This window comes from Macaca nemestrina, chromosome 19, assembly GCF_043159975.1.
Source record: "Macaca nemestrina isolate mMacNem1 chromosome 19, mMacNem.hap1, whole genome shotgun sequence".
NCBI lineage: Eukaryota > Metazoa > Chordata > Mammalia > Primates > Cercopithecidae > Macaca > Macaca nemestrina.
The window spans coordinates 3540274-3562108 of NC_092143.1; the positions used below are offsets into that span (position 1 = coordinate 3540274).

At 40.4% G+C, this 21835-nt stretch overlaps 1 protein-coding gene and 1 pseudogene across 6 annotated transcripts in view; one reads left to right on the top strand and one right to left on the bottom strand.

Moving 5' to 3' along the window:
- The window catches only part of LOC105489298 (zinc finger protein 236), a 158498-nt gene that overhangs the window by 127267 nt on the left and 9396 nt on the right, over positions 1–21835 (bottom strand). For 3 of the 6 annotated variants that reach the window (XM_071085879.1, XM_011754025.3, XM_011754027.3), the window contains exons 2-3: positions 6077–6219; positions 3700–3864 (exon numbers count right to left, since the gene is read on the bottom strand). The exons of 1 other annotated variant lie outside the window; for it this stretch is intronic. In XM_071085879.1, the coding sequence (XP_070941980.1) occupies positions 3700–3864; positions 6077–6219 (308 nt within the window). Of the gene's footprint in view, positions 1–3699; positions 3865–6076; positions 6220–9837; positions 12487–15081; positions 15211–21835 lie in introns of those variants that run through there. 2 more of the 6 variants (XM_011754026.3, XM_071085880.1) reach the window with 2 other exon arrangements.
- LOC112427953 (large ribosomal subunit protein uL24-like) lies at positions 19170–19780 on the top strand (annotated as a pseudogene).

Below are 21835 nucleotides of genomic sequence, written 5' to 3' on the forward strand. Positions count from 1 at the left end.
ACCTGGGAGGCGGAGGCTGCCATGAGCCGAGATCACGCCACTGTACTACAACCTGGGGGATAGAACGCGACTCCTCCCCCCAAAAATAAAAATATAAATATAAATATAGCCATTTGTGAATAGCACTATCGATGAGTGAGACAGGCATTCCTAAACTCTGCAAGAGAAGGTGTTAAATTGGCATGCACTTTCTAGAATGTCGTATGGCATTCTATAAAGAACTTGGGAGAAAAAAGTCTTATTTATTAGTTCAATTAATCTAACTGTAGGAATCTATCCTAAGGAAAGAATTAAAGATGCATAAGAAGATTCATATGCAAAGATGTATTACTTATAATATTAAAAAATATAAACAATGTAAATGTTAAACAATGATGAAAATTATTACATTTTATTATGCTAAATCCAGATGCTGAGGACTTTTTTTTGTAGTGACAGTCTATGTTGCCCAGGCTAGTCTCAAACTCCTGAGCTCAAGTGCCTCGGCCTCCCAAAGTGCTGGGATTACAAGCATGAGCTGCCACACCTGCCCAAGATACTGCAGATTTTAATAATTTAAAATATTAATATTTGATAATCAGCGATAACTTTGATGATGAGTCAAAAGAGGGAGTATGTATTTACAATATGGTATGGAAAAAGGTAGGTTACAAAAGTAATCTGTGTAATGACATCATCCTATTTTTGTATTTAAAAAACTATTTTAAACATAAACTATTAAGAAAAGCATGTTATAGAAAAAAAGTTTGAAATACCACAAATGTATTCTCTCCACATAGTATGTTTTCTTTCTTATATTTTTTTAACTAACTGATTTTTAAATTGATAAGTAAAACTATACATATTTATGGTGTACCACATGATGTTTTGGTATATGTTGTGGAATGACTAAATCCACCTATTTTACATGCGTTATCTCACATACATATTTCTTGGGGAGAGAACACTTAAAATCTACTCTCACAACAATTTTCTTTTTCTTCTTCTTCTTCTTCTTTTTTTTTTTTTTTTTTTTTGAGACGGAGTCTCGCTCTGTCGCCCAGGCTGGAGTGCAGTGGCCGGATCTCGGCTCACTGCAAGCTCTGCCTCCCGGGTTTACGCCATTCTCCTGCCTCAGCCTCCCGAGTAGCTGGGACTACAGGCGCCCGCCACCTCGCCCGGCTAGTTTTTTGTATTTTTTAGTAGAGACGGGGTTTCACTGTGTTAGCCAGGATGGTCTCGATCTCCTGACCTCGTGATCCGCCCGTCTCGGCCTCCCAAAGTGCTGGGATTACAGGCTTGAGCCACCGCGCCCGGCCCTTTTTCTTTTTTTTAAAGACAAAGTCTTGCTCTGTTGCCCAGGCTGGAGTGCAGTAGCATGATCTCAGCTCACTGCAACCTCCACCTCCTGGGTTCAAGTGGTTCTCCCACCTCAGTCTCCTGAGTAGCTGGGATTATAGGTGCCTGCCACCATGCCTGGCTAATTTTTGTATTTTTAGTCGAGACAGGGTTTCGTCATGTTGGCAAGGCTGGTCTTGAACTCCTGACCTCAAGTGATCTGCCCGCCTCCACCTCCCAAAGTGCTGGGATTACAGACGTGAGCCACTGTGTCCAGCCAGTAATTTTCAAACATACAATGTATTCTTACTAATGTAGTCCCCATGATGTACAACAGATCTCTTGAACTTACTCCTCCCATCTAACTGAAATATTGTGGCCTTTGACCAACATCTCCCCAATCCCTCCATCCCCCAGCCTCTGGTAACCACCACTTTGCTGTTTCTATGTGTTCAGCTTTGTTAAAGTCCACTATGGGTGCTTTTAATGTTACCTTTTTTACTAATTTTTTTCCAAAATAAATATGCGTTACTTGTATTATAAGATTTTAAGAGATAAAAATAAGTTACTTTAAAATAAAAATTAGGCCGGGCACAGTGGCTCATGCCTGTATTCTCAGCACTTTGGGAGGCCAAGGTGGGCAGATAACGAGGTCAAGAGATTGAGACCGTTCTGGCCAACATGGTGAAATCCCGTCTCTACTAAAAGTACAAAAATCAGCTGGGTGTGGTGGCACGCACCTGTAGTCCCAGCTACTCAGGAGGCTGAGGCAGGAGGATTGCTTGAACCCAGGAGGCGGAGATTGCAGTGAGCCGAGATTGTGCCACTGCACTCCAGCCTGGCAACAGAGCAAGACTCCATCTCAAAAAATAAATAAATAAATAAATAAAATAAAAATTAAAGACATTGATAAAAACAGGACCCAAAATCATGTAGAAAGTATGAAGTCAGGCCAGGCACAGTGGCTCACACCTGTAATCCCAGCATTTTGGGAGGCCATGGCAGGTGGATCACCTGAGGTCAGGAGTTCAAGACCAGCTTGGCGAACCTGGCAAAACCCCCATCTCTACTAAAAATACAAAAATTAGCCAGGCGTGGTGGCAGGCGCCTGTAATCCCAGCTACTTGGGAGGCTGTGGCAGGAGAATCGCTTGAACCTGGGAGGCGGAGGTTGAAGTGAGCTAAGATGGTGCCATTGCACTCCAGCCTGGGCAACAAAAGCAAAACTCCATCTCAAAAAAAACAAAGTGTGAAGTCAGCTTTCATGATGTAAATTTTATACAGGTACTCCCTGATTTATGATGGGATTACATCCTGATAAACCCATGGTGAACTGAAAATATCACAAGCCAAAAGCGTGTGGCTGACAGGGAGTTGCAGTTCGCTGCCTCTGCCTAACAGCACAAGAGAAGTAAGGTTTCTAAGAAATGTGTTTGCTTTCACACCACCGTAAAGTAAAAAAAACATTAAGTCTAAACCATCTTCAGTCAGGGATCGTCTGAATATGCAATTTCAATACTGTGTTTTTCTGTGTCAGGAAGAAAATATACCAAATAGTTATCAATAATTATCTCAGAGTTAGAGATGACTTTCTCCTTTAACTTTTTGTATCTTCCTAATTTTTTACAGTAATAATGCAAAGGGGGAGTCTAGAGAAGCTTTTCTTGTTTTTTGTTTTTGTTTTGTAGAGATGGGGTCTCACTATATTGTCCAGGCTGGTTTCAAACTCCTGGCCACAAGCAATTTTCCTATCTCAGCTTCCCAAAAGCTGGGTTAACGGGCATGAGCCACTGCACCTAACCAAGGAGGAGCATATTTTTTAAGCAACAGCCATTGGCACTTGAGATTCAACCCCCAACCCAGCACTGTGGCCTGTCATCCTTAAAGCTGTCCTAGACATCGGGCCTGTGGAGCTCCCAGGAGTGGTCACTTTGGTGTATAAGCTGCTTGGGGCCATCATGAAATGATTCTCTTCCCTCAGATTCTCAAAGGTCAGAGGACCCAGGAGCAAGCAAGGAGATTCTACCATGTTCAGAAGCAGAAAAGTTACTTTTGGCCACGGCAGAATCATATAAAAGTTAGTTTGTGTTTACAAAGAGGGGGGTGAGGTGCCAGGAAGAGCCTCTGCCAGCCAATGTGGATATATTTTGATCCTTCAAATACACTACACATTAAAATGTCTCTACCCTAAGGCATTGACAGGGCCAGAAAATAAAATGTTTTATCAGTCAACTGGCGTCAAGGCAAATCTAATGACAATTCGCTCCTTGAAATCTACACAAAAGGCTTTTAAAACGAGTTTATACCTAAAATCCTCCTCACTCATGATCAGATGTATTTTAACAATCAGTTAACAAAGTATATGCAAAATGATGACGATTACCTCTTCCTTTTCATGTAGCATAATATGCGCTTTGAGACTAGCCACTCTGGAGAATTTCTTGTTACACACAGGGCAGGTAGGATCTTCCCCGCTGTGAGTGCATTTATGAAGTGTCAGGTTGAATTCAACATTAAATGTTTGGGGGCACTGGTCACATCGATGTGGCTATTTGGAGAGAAAAGTGAAGAAGCCACTGAAATACAATCTTTTCACAGATGCTTGTTCAATAAATGTTATGAAAATATTAACAAGTACCATAATGTACAGACAATCTACAGAAACTTCTGAAGTCTCCTCTGGCCCTTAAGTCAATAAATCCAAAATAAACACAGTCAAGCACCTGATAGAATTACTGAGAGGATTATAAGGATGAAAACACATACACACGCGTAGGAAATATTTCTAGTAAGAAATGCTGTATATAAGCTGTTTTCTTTCAACGAGTGTAAGTGTTTGACAATGAAACACCTTTCAAAGATAACCTTTAAAACATGTTATTAAAACATACTTCTGTGCCCAGGCACAGTGGCTCACGCCTGTAATCCCAGCACTTTGGGAGGCCAAGGCGGGCAGACCACTTGAGCTTAAGAGTTCGAGACCAGCCTGGCCAACGTGGTGAAACCCCATCTCTACTAAAAATACAAAAATTAGCCAGGTATGGTGGCGGGCGCCTATAGTCCCAGCTACTTGGGAGGCTGAGGCAAGAGAATCGCTTGAACCTGGGAGGCCAAGGTTGCACCACTGCACTCCAGCCTGGGCGACAGAGCAAGACTCCGTCTCTCAAAAAAAAAAAAAAAAAAAGTTTCTTTCTCCATGTGTTTGCATGACATGGGTTTGTGTTGAATGTCTAAATATGCATGCTTACATTTGCCATTTGTAAGGGTGTATGGATACTGGTGTTAAATGAACACACAGAGAAAGAAACATATTCTAATAATGTATTCTCAGTGTTTGCTTCCAAACATTTTCTCTGTTAAACTTTTCTAATTCACTGAAATAATAGAGTTCATGATGAATCTTTAAAAAAAAAAAAAAAACTGCATATAAATTTATTGGATTGTAGTCTGAAAAATTTCAACTCATTAAGTTGGATTTTTCCCATTTCTGACCAACTACACTATTATAAACAAAATCACTGCAAGCAGGCTGGGGGCGGTGGCTCACGCCTGTAATCCCAGCATTTTGGGAGGCCGAGGTGGGTGGATCGCCCTGAGGTCAGGAGTTTGAGACCAATCTGGCCAACATGGCGAAAGCCCGTCTCTACTAAAAACATAAAAATGAGCCAGGTGTGGTGGCACGTGCCTGTAATCCCAGCTACTTGGGAAGCTGAGGCAGGAGAATTGCTTGAACCTGGGAGGAGGAGGTTGCAGTGAGCCAAGATGGTGCAACTCTCCAGTCCAGGCGACAGAGTGAAACTCCATCTCAAAAAAAAAAAAAAAAAAAAAATACTTCAAGTAAAATAATCATACAAAATTTTACTAGATTTTAACAGAGTTGCTTATCTAGGTCTAAGATTTTCCCAAAATGGAAGGTATTCTTCCATTCAATTGTAAAAAGATAATCACTGGTATTTCTTGGTATTTCTCTCTGAAGTGACAAGATCCTAATGAGGAATAAGTCAGTATCTTCAGATTGTCAAACCAGAGAAAATAATACTGGTGCATACTGATATATTATATTTATATATTATCATAGCTATAGCAGCACCATTTGTGCTGAAAGTCAAGCCTGAGACGGTCATATCCCGTTCTCTAAAGGAGGTCCCTGGTGTTTTTCTGGTCTCAAATGGCTCACTAGGTTACATGCTCCTACCTAGAGAAAAGTTGACAATCACTTTTTTAATTATAGTTTTAACTGCCACTTTCCATCTATCAGGCAAATCATTCCATTAAGGCACTAAAATTCTTGACATATCCCACAAGAGGTACTGCAAAAAAGAGTTCAAATTTCTATTTAAGATAGTATTTAATATTTGCTCCCTCCTGAAATACAACCTAAAACATCTATAATACCATTTTTAAATGCAAGATCACTTAAAGATAAAACTCTCCATTGCAGAAAAATACTTCCAAACACACCACTTCTATGTTCAGTCATACAGGAAATTGAAACTACTTTTAAAAAGTCGTATTTTTTAAATAATTATTTGTCCACAAATAAATAACTTCAATATACAAATTCACCAGGACAAGCTCTCACTCTCTCGTCTTACCAAATAAATTCTAACTTTTAAAAAGACCAAAATATTTCTTTGTACAACATAAAATGTTCTACTATTTAGGAACCTAAATTAAAAGTTTTGATTTTACTTGTTCATTTTTACAATACCTCCAGTTTCAACGCTCACATTCCTGACATCACCTTTGAAAATACATACCTTGTCATTTCGCTCGTGATCCCTCATGTGGCGTTGAAACTGGGATTCTTTTGGAAAAGATAGTAGACAGATTTCACATTTATGGAAGTTTGGAACTTGATAGGCATAATTAGTGTTCTCCGCATTCAATGTTAAAACTCCATCTATAAAATTGCATAAGTATAGACAATAAATACCAGTTGTTATTTTTATCACATAAATAAAACCAAATTATTGGTTATTGTTTAAAAACAAAATTTTATCAGAGATTTATGAGAGATTTAGATGAAATTAATGATATACTGAATTTTTTAAATTGACATGTTTTAAAGTTAGAAATGAGAAACTTTGAGATGACTAAGATATGGGACAACAGAATTCTAAATACTTATTGGTGGGCTTTTCAGAAGCTTAAACTAAATTCCTGAGGCTTCACAGTCACACACACCAAAACACACAAAAGCCATAATGATGCTTCTTAAACCATGTGAACCTACTGAATAGTGTTTCAAAGTCACTACAAACCACTGACACATTTCACCTCCAAATCACTTTAAGATTCTATCAATAATACACATTGTTTCTTAAATCACTCAGTAAACAAAACTCTAGTAGAAATATTAAAGCCTTTAAATGCTAATTCACAAACTCAATGTCTCTCAAAACTGCTGCAAAACCAGATTAAGTCAAAAAGAAAAACTGCCACGTGCAGTGGTTCATGCCTTTTATTTCAGCACTTCGGGAAGACAAGGGCAGGAGAATTGTTTGAGGCCTGGAGTTCAAGATCAGCCTGAGCAACACAGTGAGACTCCATCTCTACTAAAATTAGCTAGGCATGGCGGCACGTACCTGTAGTCCTACCTATTCGGGAGGCTAAGGGGGAAGGATCTCTTGAGACCAAGAGTTTCAAGCTGTAGTGACCTATGATCGTACCACTGCACCCCAGCCTGGGCCACAGAGCAAGACCCTGTCTCTTAAAAATAAAACCTTTGCTCTCTCATATATAGACATGGCTTAGGAGGTTCAGGAAGACAAGAGATTGCAATGCCTCAGACAATCCTCAATTTTTACAAAGAGTTTCTATAAACCCACCCAGGTGAAGTGCTTTTAACTTAAAAAGTATTTTCGGCCAGACGGGTTGGCTCACGCCTGTAATCCCAGCACTTTGAGAGGCCGAGGCAGGCGGATCACGAGGTCAGGAGATTGAGACCATCCTGGCTAACAAGGTGAAACCCCGTCTCTACGAAAAATACAAAAAATTAGCTGGGCATGGTGGCGGGCACCTGGTTCCAGCTACTTGGGAGGCCGAGGCAGGAGAATGGTGTGAACCCGGGAGGCGGAACTTGCAGTGAGCCGAGATCACGCCACTGCACTCCAGCCTGGGGGACAGAGCGAGACTCCATCTCAAAAAAAAAAAAAAAAAAAGTATTTTCAAGTAAGACTATATACAACAAATAACATACTACAGGATAATCACAAAACTCGTCTAAAATGCCATAAAATAAAGATGCCCTAAAGCTCTACAATTTTTTAAAATAAATATACTTCAAGTATTATAATTTGGACATAAATATGTAATATACTTTGCTATGTGAAGACCAGAAATACGTTGCACACAACTACTTGTATCAAATTTGATCCAAAAATATTAGACTTCAGAAATTTGGGAGTAGAGTACGGGGTAAGCTGAAGAACCAAGTAGCTCAGGAAAGCCCCTTGTTCTCACCAGTCTGTGTGGTAAACACAGGCACTCAAAATGTTCTATAGACCTTGAAATCTTTGTTTTGAGAAAACAGCCTGCAGTTCCCATTTCTGCCAAAAGTTTCCTGGTGGAAGGTTGAATCTGCCTTGTAGCAAGGACCTGGAGATTCCAAAGGACAGGAGGTAGGTGAAGCCCACGCGGGAGGGGCACGTGGGAGGGGCACAGAGACAGGGTGGAGGAAGTCAGCAACAGCTGCAAACATTATTCTGGCAGAACCTTGAGAAAAGGCAAATTCTGGCTTCAAGAAATACAATGCAATTCAAAAGACTGCAATTTCATACATAAAAAGTGCGTCTACTAAGAAAAAGATACGCATAATTTTTATTCCATTTATTCTTAACTATATTCACATCCTGTTCAAAGACCATACTTTCAAAATTTCTACACTAAAACTAATAGTAAATGTTTTATGACTTCCCAGGCCCAAATAAAATGATTGTTGGGGCCAGGCATGCTGGCTCACGCCTGTAATCCCAACACTTTGGGAGGCCAAGGCAGGCAGATCACGAGGTCAGCAGATCAAGACCATCCTGGCTAACATGGTGAAACCCCTTCTCTACTAAAAATACAAAAAAAAACCAACCAGCTGGTGGTGGCGGGCGCCTGTAGTCCCAGCTACTCAGGAGGCTGAGGCAGGAGAATGGCATGAACCCGGGAGGCGGAGCTTGCAGTGAGCTGAGATTGTACCACTGCACTCCAGCCTGGGTGACAGAGCGAGAACCCGTCTCAAAAAAAAAATTAATAAATAAAAATAAAATAAAATAAAACGATTGTTGGGACCATAGCAATTGATATACAATCCCCTTGGAAAACTGTGTAATATGGTAAGAAATAGTTTCGAGGTTAGGAAGAGACAAATAAAATGTCTGTTGAAAATTGTTTTTTTTTTTTAGACGGAGTCTCGCTCTGTCGCCCAGGCTGGAGTGCAGTGGCCGGATCTCAGCTCACTGCAAGCTCTGCCTCTCGGGTTCACGCCATTCTCCTGCTTCAGCCTCCTGAGTAGCTGGGACTACAGGCGCCCACCACCACGCCCGGCTAATTTTTTGCATTTTTTAGTAGAGACGGGGTTTCACCGTGTTAGCCAGGATGGTCTCGATCTCCCGACCTCGTGATCTGCCCGTCTCAGCCTCCCAAAGTGCTGGGATTACAGGCTTGAGCCACCGCACCCGGCTGAAAACTGGATTTCAAGAACACAGTTACAAGTGTTTTAACCTAAAGGCTGAGTACATTAATAAAAGAGTTCCTCAACTTAATTTCTGAAATGCAAAATTAAAAAGCTATCTCAGGACGATAAAACAATTTTCACAGCCTCTATGTTGAAAATACTTAATATGTTGACCAAAAATGAGAAGGAATTAACTGAAATTGATAGATAAAACCCTAGGAGACATGAACTATATATTTAAAATTGAAAAATGATGTTGAGGCTGGGCACAGTGGTTCATGCCTGTAATTCCAGCACTTTGGGAGCCCGAGGTAGGTGGATCACCAGACATCAGGAGTTTGAGACCAGCTGGCAACATGGTAAATACTCCCTCTCTGCGAAAAATACAAAAAGTAGCCAGGCTTGATGGCGCACGTCTATAATCCCAGCTACTAGGGAGGCTGAGACAGGAGAATCGCTTGAACCCAGGAGGCAGAGGTTGCAGTGAGCCGAGATTGTGCCACTGCACTTCAGCCTGGGCAACAGAGGGAGGCTCCATCTCAAAAAAAAAAGAAAGAAAAAAAAATGATGTTGATTTACTTATGAATTAAGACTTTTCCAGAAAAAGAGTTACCTTAAGAAGCAAGACGTTGCTCCTTAACAAACTCAAAACATAATAATTTCAGTGAGTCTCTTCTTCCAAACAGTGATATAACACAATATTAATTTGGTTCACACACAAACTTAAAACAATAATTCAAATTAAAATATGACTGGAAAATTGTTTAAAAACAACAACATGGTTTTAGTTTCCACACTGAGCATAATTTTGAAACCCAATGGCGGTCTAGACTCTCGCTCTGCCTAGGGGCACACCTTTGTACAGGGAGCCGGTTCCCTTCGCTCTGGAGAAGCACCTTCCACCCTGACACCTTCCTGCCAGGACGTGGTGGCCTCCACTGTCCCCACTTCACTTGCTTTCCTTCTGCTCAGAGTCAGCCCTTTCTGGGCAGTGTCCCAGGCCTCAAATAACACCTTTGGTCCATCATGCCTTCAAGTTCATTCAAATTTCTGGTCCCCAGAGTATCTGTTGTTCAGAAAGAGGTCTATTAAATTAATGCATCCTGGCTGGGCATGGTGGCTCATGCCTGTAATACCAGCACTTCGGAAGACAGAGGCAGAACTGCTTGAGGCCAGTTTGAGACCATTCTGGGAAATATAGTGAGACTCTGTCTCTATTTTTTAAAAAGAGACAGAGTCTCTTTAATTAATGAATCCTTAAATAAGGGCTTTTAACTGAGAGGAGCCCCAGCTAGGCTGCAGGAGACTATGGACCCTGCTGGAACAGCATACCCACACCTGCACATATGCACATATGTCTCCACATACCTCCGTTGTGCAGGGGTCTCTGCAGCCACAGAGGTAATCAAATCCATTAGGGGACCAGTGATCAAAGAAAGATGTGATCAAATGAATGACCGCCTCTTCATGGAGATGGCCTTCTGGGGGATAGCTGCATTTTTTTTTTTTTTTTTTTTTGAGACGGGCATTTTTTTTTTTTTTAACACAGAGTCTCGCTCTGTTACCCAGGCTGGAGTGCAATGGTGGTGTGATCTCCACTCACTGCAACCTTCACCTCCCGGATTCAAGTGATTCTCCTGCCTCAGCCTCCCAAGTAGCTGGGATTACAGGCGTGCACCACCACGCCTGGCTAATTTTTGTATTTTTACTAGAGACGGGCTTTCACCATGTTGGTCAGGCTGGTCTCGATCTCCTGACCTCGTGATCCACCTGCCTCTGCCTCCCAAAGTGCTGGAATTTCAGGTATGAGCCACTGTGCCCAGCCCCAGCTGCATTTTTTTTAAAGGCAGCTAAAAGAAGGACTTGAGGTTTTTAGCAGGAGACATTCCTAATGCCTCCCAAGTCAGAATACGTATTCTCTGCCGCTCCTGCACAAACACACATACCAAAATACGCACAAAACTGCCTGCGTTTAACCGTTATCAAATCCAAGATCTAGAACAGTACTTTTCAGCTCTGTGTTTCTGCCCCCTAAGAAGACAGAGGGTAGGTCACTGTAAGAGTTCACTGTACACAGGGGATGCATATGTAGAATTCCAAGGCAGTTTACCCACACAGCCACCTCACACATAAAAATATGACCACTGTTCACTTTATTCACCCTTTCTGCTACCAAGAACTTTAAACAATCAAAATTAAACAAAAACGGATTGCATAATGAGCAGCTTTGTTTGCCTTAAGTAGAGACTAGTTTCAAAATCAGTTCAAGTTTTTATATAAATATTCTAAATAGAGTAATAGCCGTCTACCACCCCCAAAAATAAGAAAGCCTATCTCAGAGTTGTGCGGAATAAATAAGACAATGTTTCCTGTAGCTACTGGGACAAGGGCCTGTCAATAACTTAGGACCAGGGCCATCTCTTTATTCAATGCCCTACCCATCACTCCATAATCCTGCTATTCCATGACTGTATTCAGGCCTGGTTTGTCATGACTTGGAACTAGATAAGCTATCTTAAAAATTGCTCTTCTACCCCAATCAGGCCCAGCAATCAGGCTAACCAGCTAAATCTTACTGGCAAAGTTCTTTTATGCCCCGCCTAGAGACCCTACATTAATCTATAGAAAATGTCTATTTACTGTATGCTGAGTTCCAACAAACCGACTGCACTTACAGCATTCCAGGGATTTAACTCAGACAAACTCTTCAGCAGTGTGCATTTAAAATCTCAGTTATCCATAAATCTTGATGATGTATTTCATATTAAAATGAGAGATATAACAGTTTCAGTTTCTGAGTACTTTCTAAAATAACTGAGCTAACCCCCAAGCTTTTTTTGTTTTTACATTTTGAATAAAAATCGTTCTAAAATATGGTTGATCTTCCTCACTCTGCTCTCAGTGTGCACCACCCTCAGAACCCTACTCCGTCATCCCCTATTCCTCCAAGACAACAGCCCTCTGGCCAGGCACGCACACCGCTCCTACACTCTCATCCTGAGACCAGATGCTGTCGTCACAAGTACGCCTGGAACACCTGACAGGCATCAGGCCACTCCAAATTGCTATCACTTTAGGTCATCTCTACTATCCTTTCTCTACTTTTCCTTTTTTTTTTTTTTTTTTTGAGATGGAGTCTCACTCTGTCACCCAGGCTGGAGTTGAGTGGTGCGATCTCCACTCACTGCAACCTCCGCCTCCCAAGTTCAAGCGATTCTCCTGCCTCAGTCTCTGGAGTAGCTGGGATTACAGGCCTGTGCCACCATGCCTGGCTAATTTTTGCATTTTTAGTAGAGACAGGGTTTCACCACATTGGTTAGGCTGGTCTCAAACTCCTGATGCTGCCTTGGCCTCCCAAAGTGCTGGGATTACAGGCGTGAGACACTGTGCCCGGCCTCTTCTTTAATTTAAAACTCCCTTCTACCTTCTTCCCTGTGATGGGATTACAAGCGTGAGCCACTGCGCCTGGTCTCTTCTTTACTTTTTCTTTTCTTTTTTTTTTTTTTTTTTTTTTTGAGACGCAGTCTCCCTCTGCAGCCCAGGCTGAAGTGCAGTGGCACAATCTTGGCTCACTGCAACCTCCACTTCCCAGGTTCAAGTGATTCTCCTGCCTCAGCCTCCTGAGTAGCTGGGACTACAGGCACACGCCACCACACCGGGCTAATTTTTGTATTTTTAGTACAGACAGGGTTTCACCGTGTTAGTCAGAATGGTCCGGAACTCCTGACCTCGTGATCTGCCCACTTCTGCCTCCCACAGTGCTGGGATTATAGGAGTAAGCCACTCTGCCTGGCCTCTTCTTTTATTTAAAAGTCCCTTCTACTTTCTTCCCTGTTTCTACTGCTTCTCCCACATTTGTCAGCATTCAGGTTTTAACACAGTTGGACTTTATCAGGTAAAACTCTGAAGTGTTTGGATCCTGGAACCCTTTCTGCTTCACAAAGCCTGGCATGTAATGTGTACCTAACAAATACACGTTAAATATTTGGAGATAGATTGGCGCTAATGGCTTTTTTTTAAACCTTTTCCCAGTTGTCTGAAGCTCCCAAAACCAATTTATCTGATTCTCACCTTTCGGTCTTACTGGCTCATGCCCTCCACCTCAAAACTGCCTACATTAGATTGAATTTTTCCAGCTTGTTAAGTACCTTTTGACTCTTCTTATTTTATACACACATACCTGGGCCACGTGGTGTTCCCAGGAGCTGGCTGAAATAAGTCTGCATTATTTTCTTTGTAGAGTCCCTCAGAAAGCCAAATGCTCAGACTGGGTAACAGCACCAGCCACAGGCACCCGCTTTCTTCCAAGAAGGAGCACTCACCTGTCACTCAAAAGCACCTGCACTGAGAAGTAGGGAGAACCAGAGAAGACCCCTGCCCTTTCTGAATTTTACCAATTATCTATTCAAATGTATGTACTCGTAAGTGGGTACTCAAATGGAAATGAAATGTAACTCATATGGAAAATTCACCCTGACCTGTATTCAACAGGAAAAGTAAGATGTTTTGAATAGCATCACTTCTTTTTTTTTTGAGACAGAGTTTCACTCTTGTTGCCCAGGCTGGAGTCTGGAGTGCAACGGCGCACAATCTCTGCTCACCACAACCTCCGCCTCCCAGGTTCAACCAATTCTCCTGCCTCAGCCTCCCAAGTAGCTGGGATTACAGGCATGCGCCACCACACCTGGCTAATTTTGTATTTTTAGTACAGATGGGGTTTCTCTATGTTGATCAGGCTGGTCTCGAACTCCCGACCTCAGGTGATCCGCCGACCTCGGCCTCCCAAAATACTGGGATCACAGGCGTGAGCCACTGCACCCGGCCCGTATCCCTCATTTTTTAAAGAAACGTCAACTCCCTTTGAAATACTTGCTTTACTACCTATAAATTTGTATTTCTAAAGAAAGACTACAAACTTGGGTAGATGTATGTTCAGGCACTACACACACAGTACCCAAATTGAACAAAACCACAGCATATTAAATAATAACAAAGTAACACCTTAAGTGTCTATAGTCTCACTTTAACCAGAACTCTAAGAATTCTAGGCTCAGGACCTGAAAGTAGCAGGGCCTTTCTAAAAATGATCCAGCAGCATATGGCAAAGTAGAGTGCTTCCGTTGACGATGCAAAAAACTAATTTTCTATATACAGCATAATTTCTTGTTTTGTTTGCTGTCATTATTCTGTTTTCACCTCTACAAACATACAATTTGTGTGAACATCAAAACAATACACATATTAACTTTTAGATCAAGTAGAGCTAAAAAGCGCCACAGAGAACTGTGGAGGGCCCATTCTGAGATTCTGTCCCCATTTTCAATAAAACATGCATCTTGAAAGGTGGGTATCTGTACATCAAAATATGGATACACGGCAGAGACTGGGAAGACACTGATGAATACAGCACTTGGAGTCAGACGACTTGAGGGTAAGTCTCATTCCTGCCAAGTTATGAGTTGTGAGTCTCCAGCAAGCCGAATAAACTCTCTCTCAGCCTGATTCTTCACCCAAAGATAAGGATAGTGATTTCTGTCCTACCTACTCACAGGGTTGTTAAGATCCAAGTTATATCATAAATGTGAGATAACTTTTAAAATACTTTTGAAGGTGCACACCCATCAGATGGCTACAATTAAAAAGACAGACACTACCACAGATCGATGAGGAGATGAAGTAACTGGAAATCTCATATACTGCCAGAGAGCATGAAAATTGCTATAGCCACTCTTGAAAACTATTTAGCAGCATCGACTAAAGCTAAATACATGTATAACTTATAATCCAGCAGTTCCACTCCTAGGTACATCTCCAACAGAAATGTGTGTGTGCACTGAAAAGCCATGTTTAAAACATTCACAGTAGCCCAGTTTATAACAGCAGCAACAAAAAACAACACAAACGCCCTCCAACAACAGAATGGGCAAACATGTTGCAGCAGATTTTATGATGGAATACTAACAGTGAGAACGAGCAAACTTCTGCTCTACACAAAAACATGGATGAATCTCACATTTTTACCAAAAGAAGCCAGATGTAAGAAAACAATCTGTATGGTTTCATTTTATTTCAAAAGTTCAACAAATAGGCAAAACTAACCTATGTTGCTAGAAATCAGGAAAGTGGCTAGTCGCAATGAGGAGGGTCCTTACTGGGATGGAGCACAATTAAGATTTCTTAGGGTGCCACTGTCTTCTTTCTTTTTTTTCTTTTTTTTTTTTTTTTTTTTTAAGACAGAGTCTCACTGTCACCCAGGCTGGAGTGCAGTGATGCGATCTCAGCTCACTGCAAGCTCCGCCTCCCGGGTTCACGCCATTCTCCTGCCTCAGCCTCCCGAGTAGCTGGTACCACAGGCGCCGCCACCTCGCCCGGCTAATTTTTTGTATTTTTAGTAGAGACGGGGTTTCACCGTGTCAGCCAGGAGGGTCTCGATCTCCTGACCTCATGATCTGCCGTCTTGGCCTCCCAAAGAGCTGGGATTACAGGTGTGAGCCACCGCGCCCGGCCAGGTGCCACTGTCTTCTTTCTTAATCTAGGTGCTGACTATGTAAGTGAGTTCTCTTTGTGAAAAATTCATTGAACCAACCACAATTTCTGTTCTTCTCTGTGTGTTACATATCAATATAGTTTACTCAAAAGTAAAGTGCTATAATACATAACTTTCTTTTCTCTTCCTGTCTTTTCCTCTAGATTGGGGGTCAAGTAACTATGGCCTACCCTTTTTGGTACACAAAGGTTTGCTGAAACTCAGGCATATAGCAGATCTGAGTAGTTACAACAGAGGCCGTACAACCTACAAAGCCTAAAACATTTACCATCTGACCCTTGACAGAAAGAATACTTGCCAACTCCTGCACTAAACTGTAAACTGTGACTCCATCTGGAATCATAGCCATCACGACTGCAATCCCTGAAATTTCCACGACTTTCCACAGGTCACAGCACTCCTCCCACCACAGTGAAGTCCCTGAGTGATAAAGGCATTAAAGGTTTATATGCACTATGCATTATTTGCCACAGTAAAAAACTCTAATGTTTACTTAACCACAATCTCCCTAAAGCTGATAAGGCCCTTTGTCTTAGTCATGGGAAAGACTGGTTGTTCTCCTAAATAATAATTTTATGAAAATTAACACAATAAAGACAGTTGTCTCTTTCTCACTTCTGTGCCCAAGACCAATGTACTTCACTCCACGTTTTTAACCCGTCCACTGAATGTTCTCTGCCAAGCATTTTCAAGCTGGTAAGTGTGATGATGATGAGTATTTGAGCCTAGTTTGCTGCCCAATGATGCAAAAGTATATATTTTCTAAAAATGTGTAGTGTCTTCTAAGTATGACATGTATCACCAGCAATTTGTGAGGTGACATTAAGTGACACACAAATAACTAATTCTAATGGCTATTTATTCATTTTAATGTGTCTTGACATAAAGTATCATTGACACATCAAAACAGTATGATATATTGGCAAAAGGACAGAGACACTAGTGAGAGTTCAGAAGTAAACACATATATTTATCATCCATTGATTTTTGACAAGAATGCCAGTACCATTCAATGAGGCAAGAACAGTCTCTTCAATAAATAGTTCTAGCCGAAGTGGATATACACAGGTTAAAAAATGAATTCAAAGCCGGGCGCGGTGGCTCAAGCCTGTAATCCCAGCACTTTGGGAAGCTGAGGCGGGTGGATCAACTGACATCAGGAGTTCAAGACCAGCCTGGCCAACATGGTGAAACCCTGTCTCTACTAAAATAACCAAAAATTAGCCGGGCATGGTGGCACACATTTATAATCCCAGCTACTCAGAAGGCTGAGGCAGGAGAATTGCTTGAACCCAGGAGGCAGAGGTTGCAGTGAGCCGAGATTCCACCACTACACTCCAGCCTGGGCAACAAGAGTGAAACTCTGTCTCAAAAAACTTTAAAAAAAGAAAATAAAAAAAAGAATTCAGACCTTCACCTCATACCATATACAAAAAATTAAATCAGATCAAAGACTTCAATTTAAGGACTAAAACTATAAATCTCCTAGAAGAAAAACATAAGGGACAAGCTTCATGACTATGGATTTGGCAACAGTATCTTAAATTTGACACGAAAAGCTACAAATAACCAAAGGAAAAAAACATAAATGGCACTCTATTAAAATTCAAAACTTTTGTGAAGGCTGGGCACGGTGGCTCATGCCTGTAATCCCAGCACTTTGAGAGGCTGAGGGGGGCGGATCACTTGAGGCCAGGAGTTCGAGGCCAGCCTGGCCAACATGGCAAAACCCCATCCCTACTAAAAATACAAAAATTAGCCAGGGGTGGTGGCACATGCTTGTAATCCCAGCTACTCCAGAGGCTGAGGCAGGAGAATCGCTTGAACCTGGAAGACAGAGGTTGCTGTGAGCCGAGACTGCAGCACTGCACTCCAGCCTGGGCATCAGAGCAAGACTGTGTCTCAAAAAAACAAATAAATAAATGAAAATAAAACCTTTGTGCATCAAAGGGCACTAGCAAGAAGGAGAAAAGCGTCAGGCATGGTGGCTCACATCTGCAGTCCCAGCTACTTGGGAGGCTAAGGCAGGAGGATAATTTGAGGCCAGGAGTTTAAGGTCAACATAGCAAGATCCTGTCTTTAAAAAATAAAACATAAAAATTTAGCCAGGCATGGTGGTGGGCACCTGTAGTCCCAGTTACTTGGGAAATTGAGGCAGGAGAATCACTTGCGCCCAGGAGTTTGGGGCTGCAATGAGCTATGCTCGCACCACTGCACTCCAGCCTGGACAACTGAAAGAGTGAGACCCTGCCTCAAAGAAAAAAAATTATAAAGACTGTACAGGCCAGGCGTGGTGGCTCACGCCTGTAATCCCAGCACTTTGGGAGGCCAGGGTGGGTGGATCACAAGGTCAGAAGTTCGAGACCAGCCTGGTCAACATGGTGAAACCCTGTCTCTACTAAAAATACAAAAATTAGCTGGGTGTGGTGGCGGGTGCCTGTAATCCCAGCTACTCAGGAGGCTGAGGCAGGAGAATCGCTTGAACCTGGAAGACAGGTTGTTGTGAGCTGAGACTGCACCACTGCACTCCAGCCTGGGCAACAGAGCAAGACTTCGTCTCAAAAAAACAAAACAAAACAAAAAAAAAAAAAAAAACGTATAAATAGCAGGCTAATGAATGGAGAGGTATAAATGGCACTTAAAAATACTTTATTGAGCCAAAAGAAGGCAAGAAAGAAAGGGGAATATAAAATGATGAATCAAGTAGAAAACTACGACTCAAAACAGCCTTAAATGTACTTAAAATCAGCATATCAATTAAAGATAAAGATCATCAGGCCGTACTTAGAAAAGTTAACTATAGGCTGCCTGCAAGAGATATAACTTACATATAAGGATAGAAAGACAAAGTAAAAGAATTGAAAAAGAAATACCGTTAGAACTCTAACCAAAGAAGTCATGATGTAGGTGTACCAATATCGAACAAAGGAGGCTTTAAGGCAAAAATCATTACTAGATATAAAGTATGACTTATTTCATAATGATAAAAGGCTTACTATACTAGGAAAATATAAGATCTTTAAATTTGTATGGTTAAAAATGTAGCTCAAGATACAAAGATTGACGGAATATAAGAATAGACAAATTCACAATCATAGGAGAATTTAATATTTAATACACTTTTCTGAGTAACTGACAGAAAAAAAAAGATACATGTTCTTATCAACTGCACATGGAACATTTACCAAGTAAAACCACATAACATGAAAAGACCCAAGAAGGTTTCAAATAATTAAGTAATTCAAGGTAAGTTCTCTGACAACAATTCAGGTAAACTAGAAATCAATAACAATGAAGGTAATTTTAAAATTAGGCCATATCTTTTTCAATAACTTATGAGAAATCACAATAGAAATCAGAAAATAATCTTGAATTTAGTGAAGACAAGAATAAACCATATCAAAACTTGGTGGATGCAGTTAAAACTGTAGAAATGCCAATAGCCTTAATACCTACAACCTTAAATGTATATATCAGAAAATAAGAAAGGCTGATAATTAGTTAATATCCATATCAAGAAGATGAGAAGAAAAATAAATAAGTAAAATAAAATAAAATAAAATGTAGGTACAGAACTGGAAGCGGTGTGTATGTAGTTTTCTTCCCTTTTGTGGCCATGACTGAAGCGGGAACAGCCAAAATGAAGTTCAATCCCTTTGTGACTTCTGACCAAAGTAAAAACCACAAAAGGCATTTCAATGCACCTTCCCACATTCACAGGAAGATTTTTGTCTTCCCTTCTTTCCAAAGAGCTGAGAGACAAGTACAATGTTCAATCAATGCCCATCGGAAAGGATGATGTTCAGGTTATACAAGAACACTATAAAGGTCAGCAAACTGGCAAAGTAGTCCAGGTTTACAGGAAGAAATATGTCCTCTACACTGAACGGGTGCAGCGGGAAAAGGCTAATGGCACAACTGTGCGTGTAGGCATTCACCCCAGCAAGGTGGTTCTCGCTAGGCCAAAACTGGACACAGATCGCAAAAAGATCCTTGTACGGAAGGCCACATCTCGCTAAGTAGAAAAGTAAAAGGGCAAATATAAGGAAGAAACAATTGAGTAGATGCAGGAACAAAGTAGTCTCATATACAAGCTTTCATTAAAACCTGAAATGAAAAAAAAAAAAAAAAAAAAACCCTAAGGAAAGTGGAAGGAGGAAAATGATAAAGGGAAGAAACTACTGGTATGTAAAACAAACGTCTATTAATCAAATTGACAGTCCAAACTTGGTTCTTTAAGAATATTGTTAAAATTGATAAACCCTGTCATGACTAAGAAAAAAATAAGAAAAAGCACAATCTCCATCATCAGAGAAAAGAGGAGGGCCATCACTACAGAGCCTACAGTCATAAAAAGATAATGAGAGATACTTATGAATAATGTTCTGTTAATAAAGTGTAAAATATTAGATGGGTCTTACAAACAAAACTTACCAAAACTGACACAAAGTAAAATTTTAAACTTCAGTTGTCTTATATATACTCAAGAAATTGAATCTGCAATTTAAAATTTTCCCCAAAAGGCTTAGGCATGGTGGCTCATGCCTGTAATCCCAGCACTTTGGGAGGCCAAGGTGAGAGGACTGCATGAGCCCAGGAGTTTTCAAGACAAGCCTAGACAACATGACAAGACCTCATGTCTATTTTTTTACATTATTTTAAAAATTAAAAACATAAAATTTCCCCAAAGAAATCTCAAAGACCAGATTATTCTAACAGGGAATTCTACCAAAGATTTAAAAACAATATAATGCCAACCTTATTATAAACTCTTACAGAGAAAAGAAAATAAAGGAAGACTTTCCAACCTATTTTATGAAGCCAGCAAAATACTGATATCAAAACTTGAGAATGGCAACATAAAAAAATAAAACTGTAGTCCAATGTGGCTCATAAACACAGATATAGAAAGCATAAAGTATGTACAAATCAAATCCAGATATACAAAAAAGAATAACATCACAACAAGTTTGCTTGTATCCCAGGGATACAAGTTTGATGTACCATTAGAAAAATCAACATTTTCCACCCTATCAACAAAATATAAGAGAAAAACCACACGATCACCACAATAAATACAAAACAAACATGATAAAATTCAAGACCCATTCATGATAAAAAACACTTAGCAAAACAGAAATAAAACTTACGTAATCTGATAATATCTACCCCCACCCCCGCCAAAAAAGCCCACAACAAGCACCCTAGTTAATAATATAATTTTCCTCCTGCAGTTGGGAACAAGACAAGAATGTCCCTTATTCACCACATTCATTCACCATTATAGAAGAGATCCTAGCCAGTACAATGAGCCAGAAAAAATAGTAACAAAAGTGATAAAAATTAGAAATGAAGAAATAAAACTGTCAATATTTACAAATGTGATTATAGAAAAAATTCCAAAAGAGTCTACAAACTATCACAAATAATAAATATGTAAAAGACTTTGGATATAATATCAATTTTTAAAATCCAATTGTATTTCTATAAACAAGCAACATACAGAAAATGAAATTTTTAAAATACCATCAACAATAGTTTCAGGAAATATCAAATATCTAGGAGTAAATTTAACAATATTTGTATAAGTCCTCTATCTTGAAGTCCCAAAACATGACTGAGAGACGGTAACGAGGAAAGAAATGATTGGAGAGATTGTGTTTAGATTCAAAGACGCAAGACTGTAAAGACATTAGCTCCACCCACATTATTTATATATAGTCAATATAATGTGATCAAGATCCCAGCAAGCTTTTTTTATGAAAATTTATATGCTTATTCAAAAAGCTACATGAAATTGAAAAGTACCAACAATTGTCAAGATGATCACAAAAATTAAAAACTAAATGGAGGACTTATATTTCCCATACTAGATACCAAGACTCAGAATAGCATAATTAAGACAGCGTGAAATTGACTAGCCAGGAACAAAAAAAAACAATGGAAAAGAATCAAGTACAGAACAATTCTTCGCCTGATTTGCAACCGCATAAAAAGACAAAAATGGTATTTCCAACAAATACTGCAGATTAACTGGATAACTATATGGTAAAAAAAAAAAAAATTCCTGTCCTTTCCCTCTTCAAATCACATTCAGATGAAGTGTCAATCTAAGGTGAGACATATGGCTGGGCACAGCAGTTCACACCTGTAATTTCAGCACTTTGGGAGGTCAAGGTGGGTGGACCACTTGAGGCCAGGAGTTGGAGGCCAGCCTGGCCAACATGGTGAAACCCCATCTCTACTGAAAATACAAAAAGTTAGCCAAGTGCAGTGGTGCGCACCTGTAATCTGAGCTACTGAGGA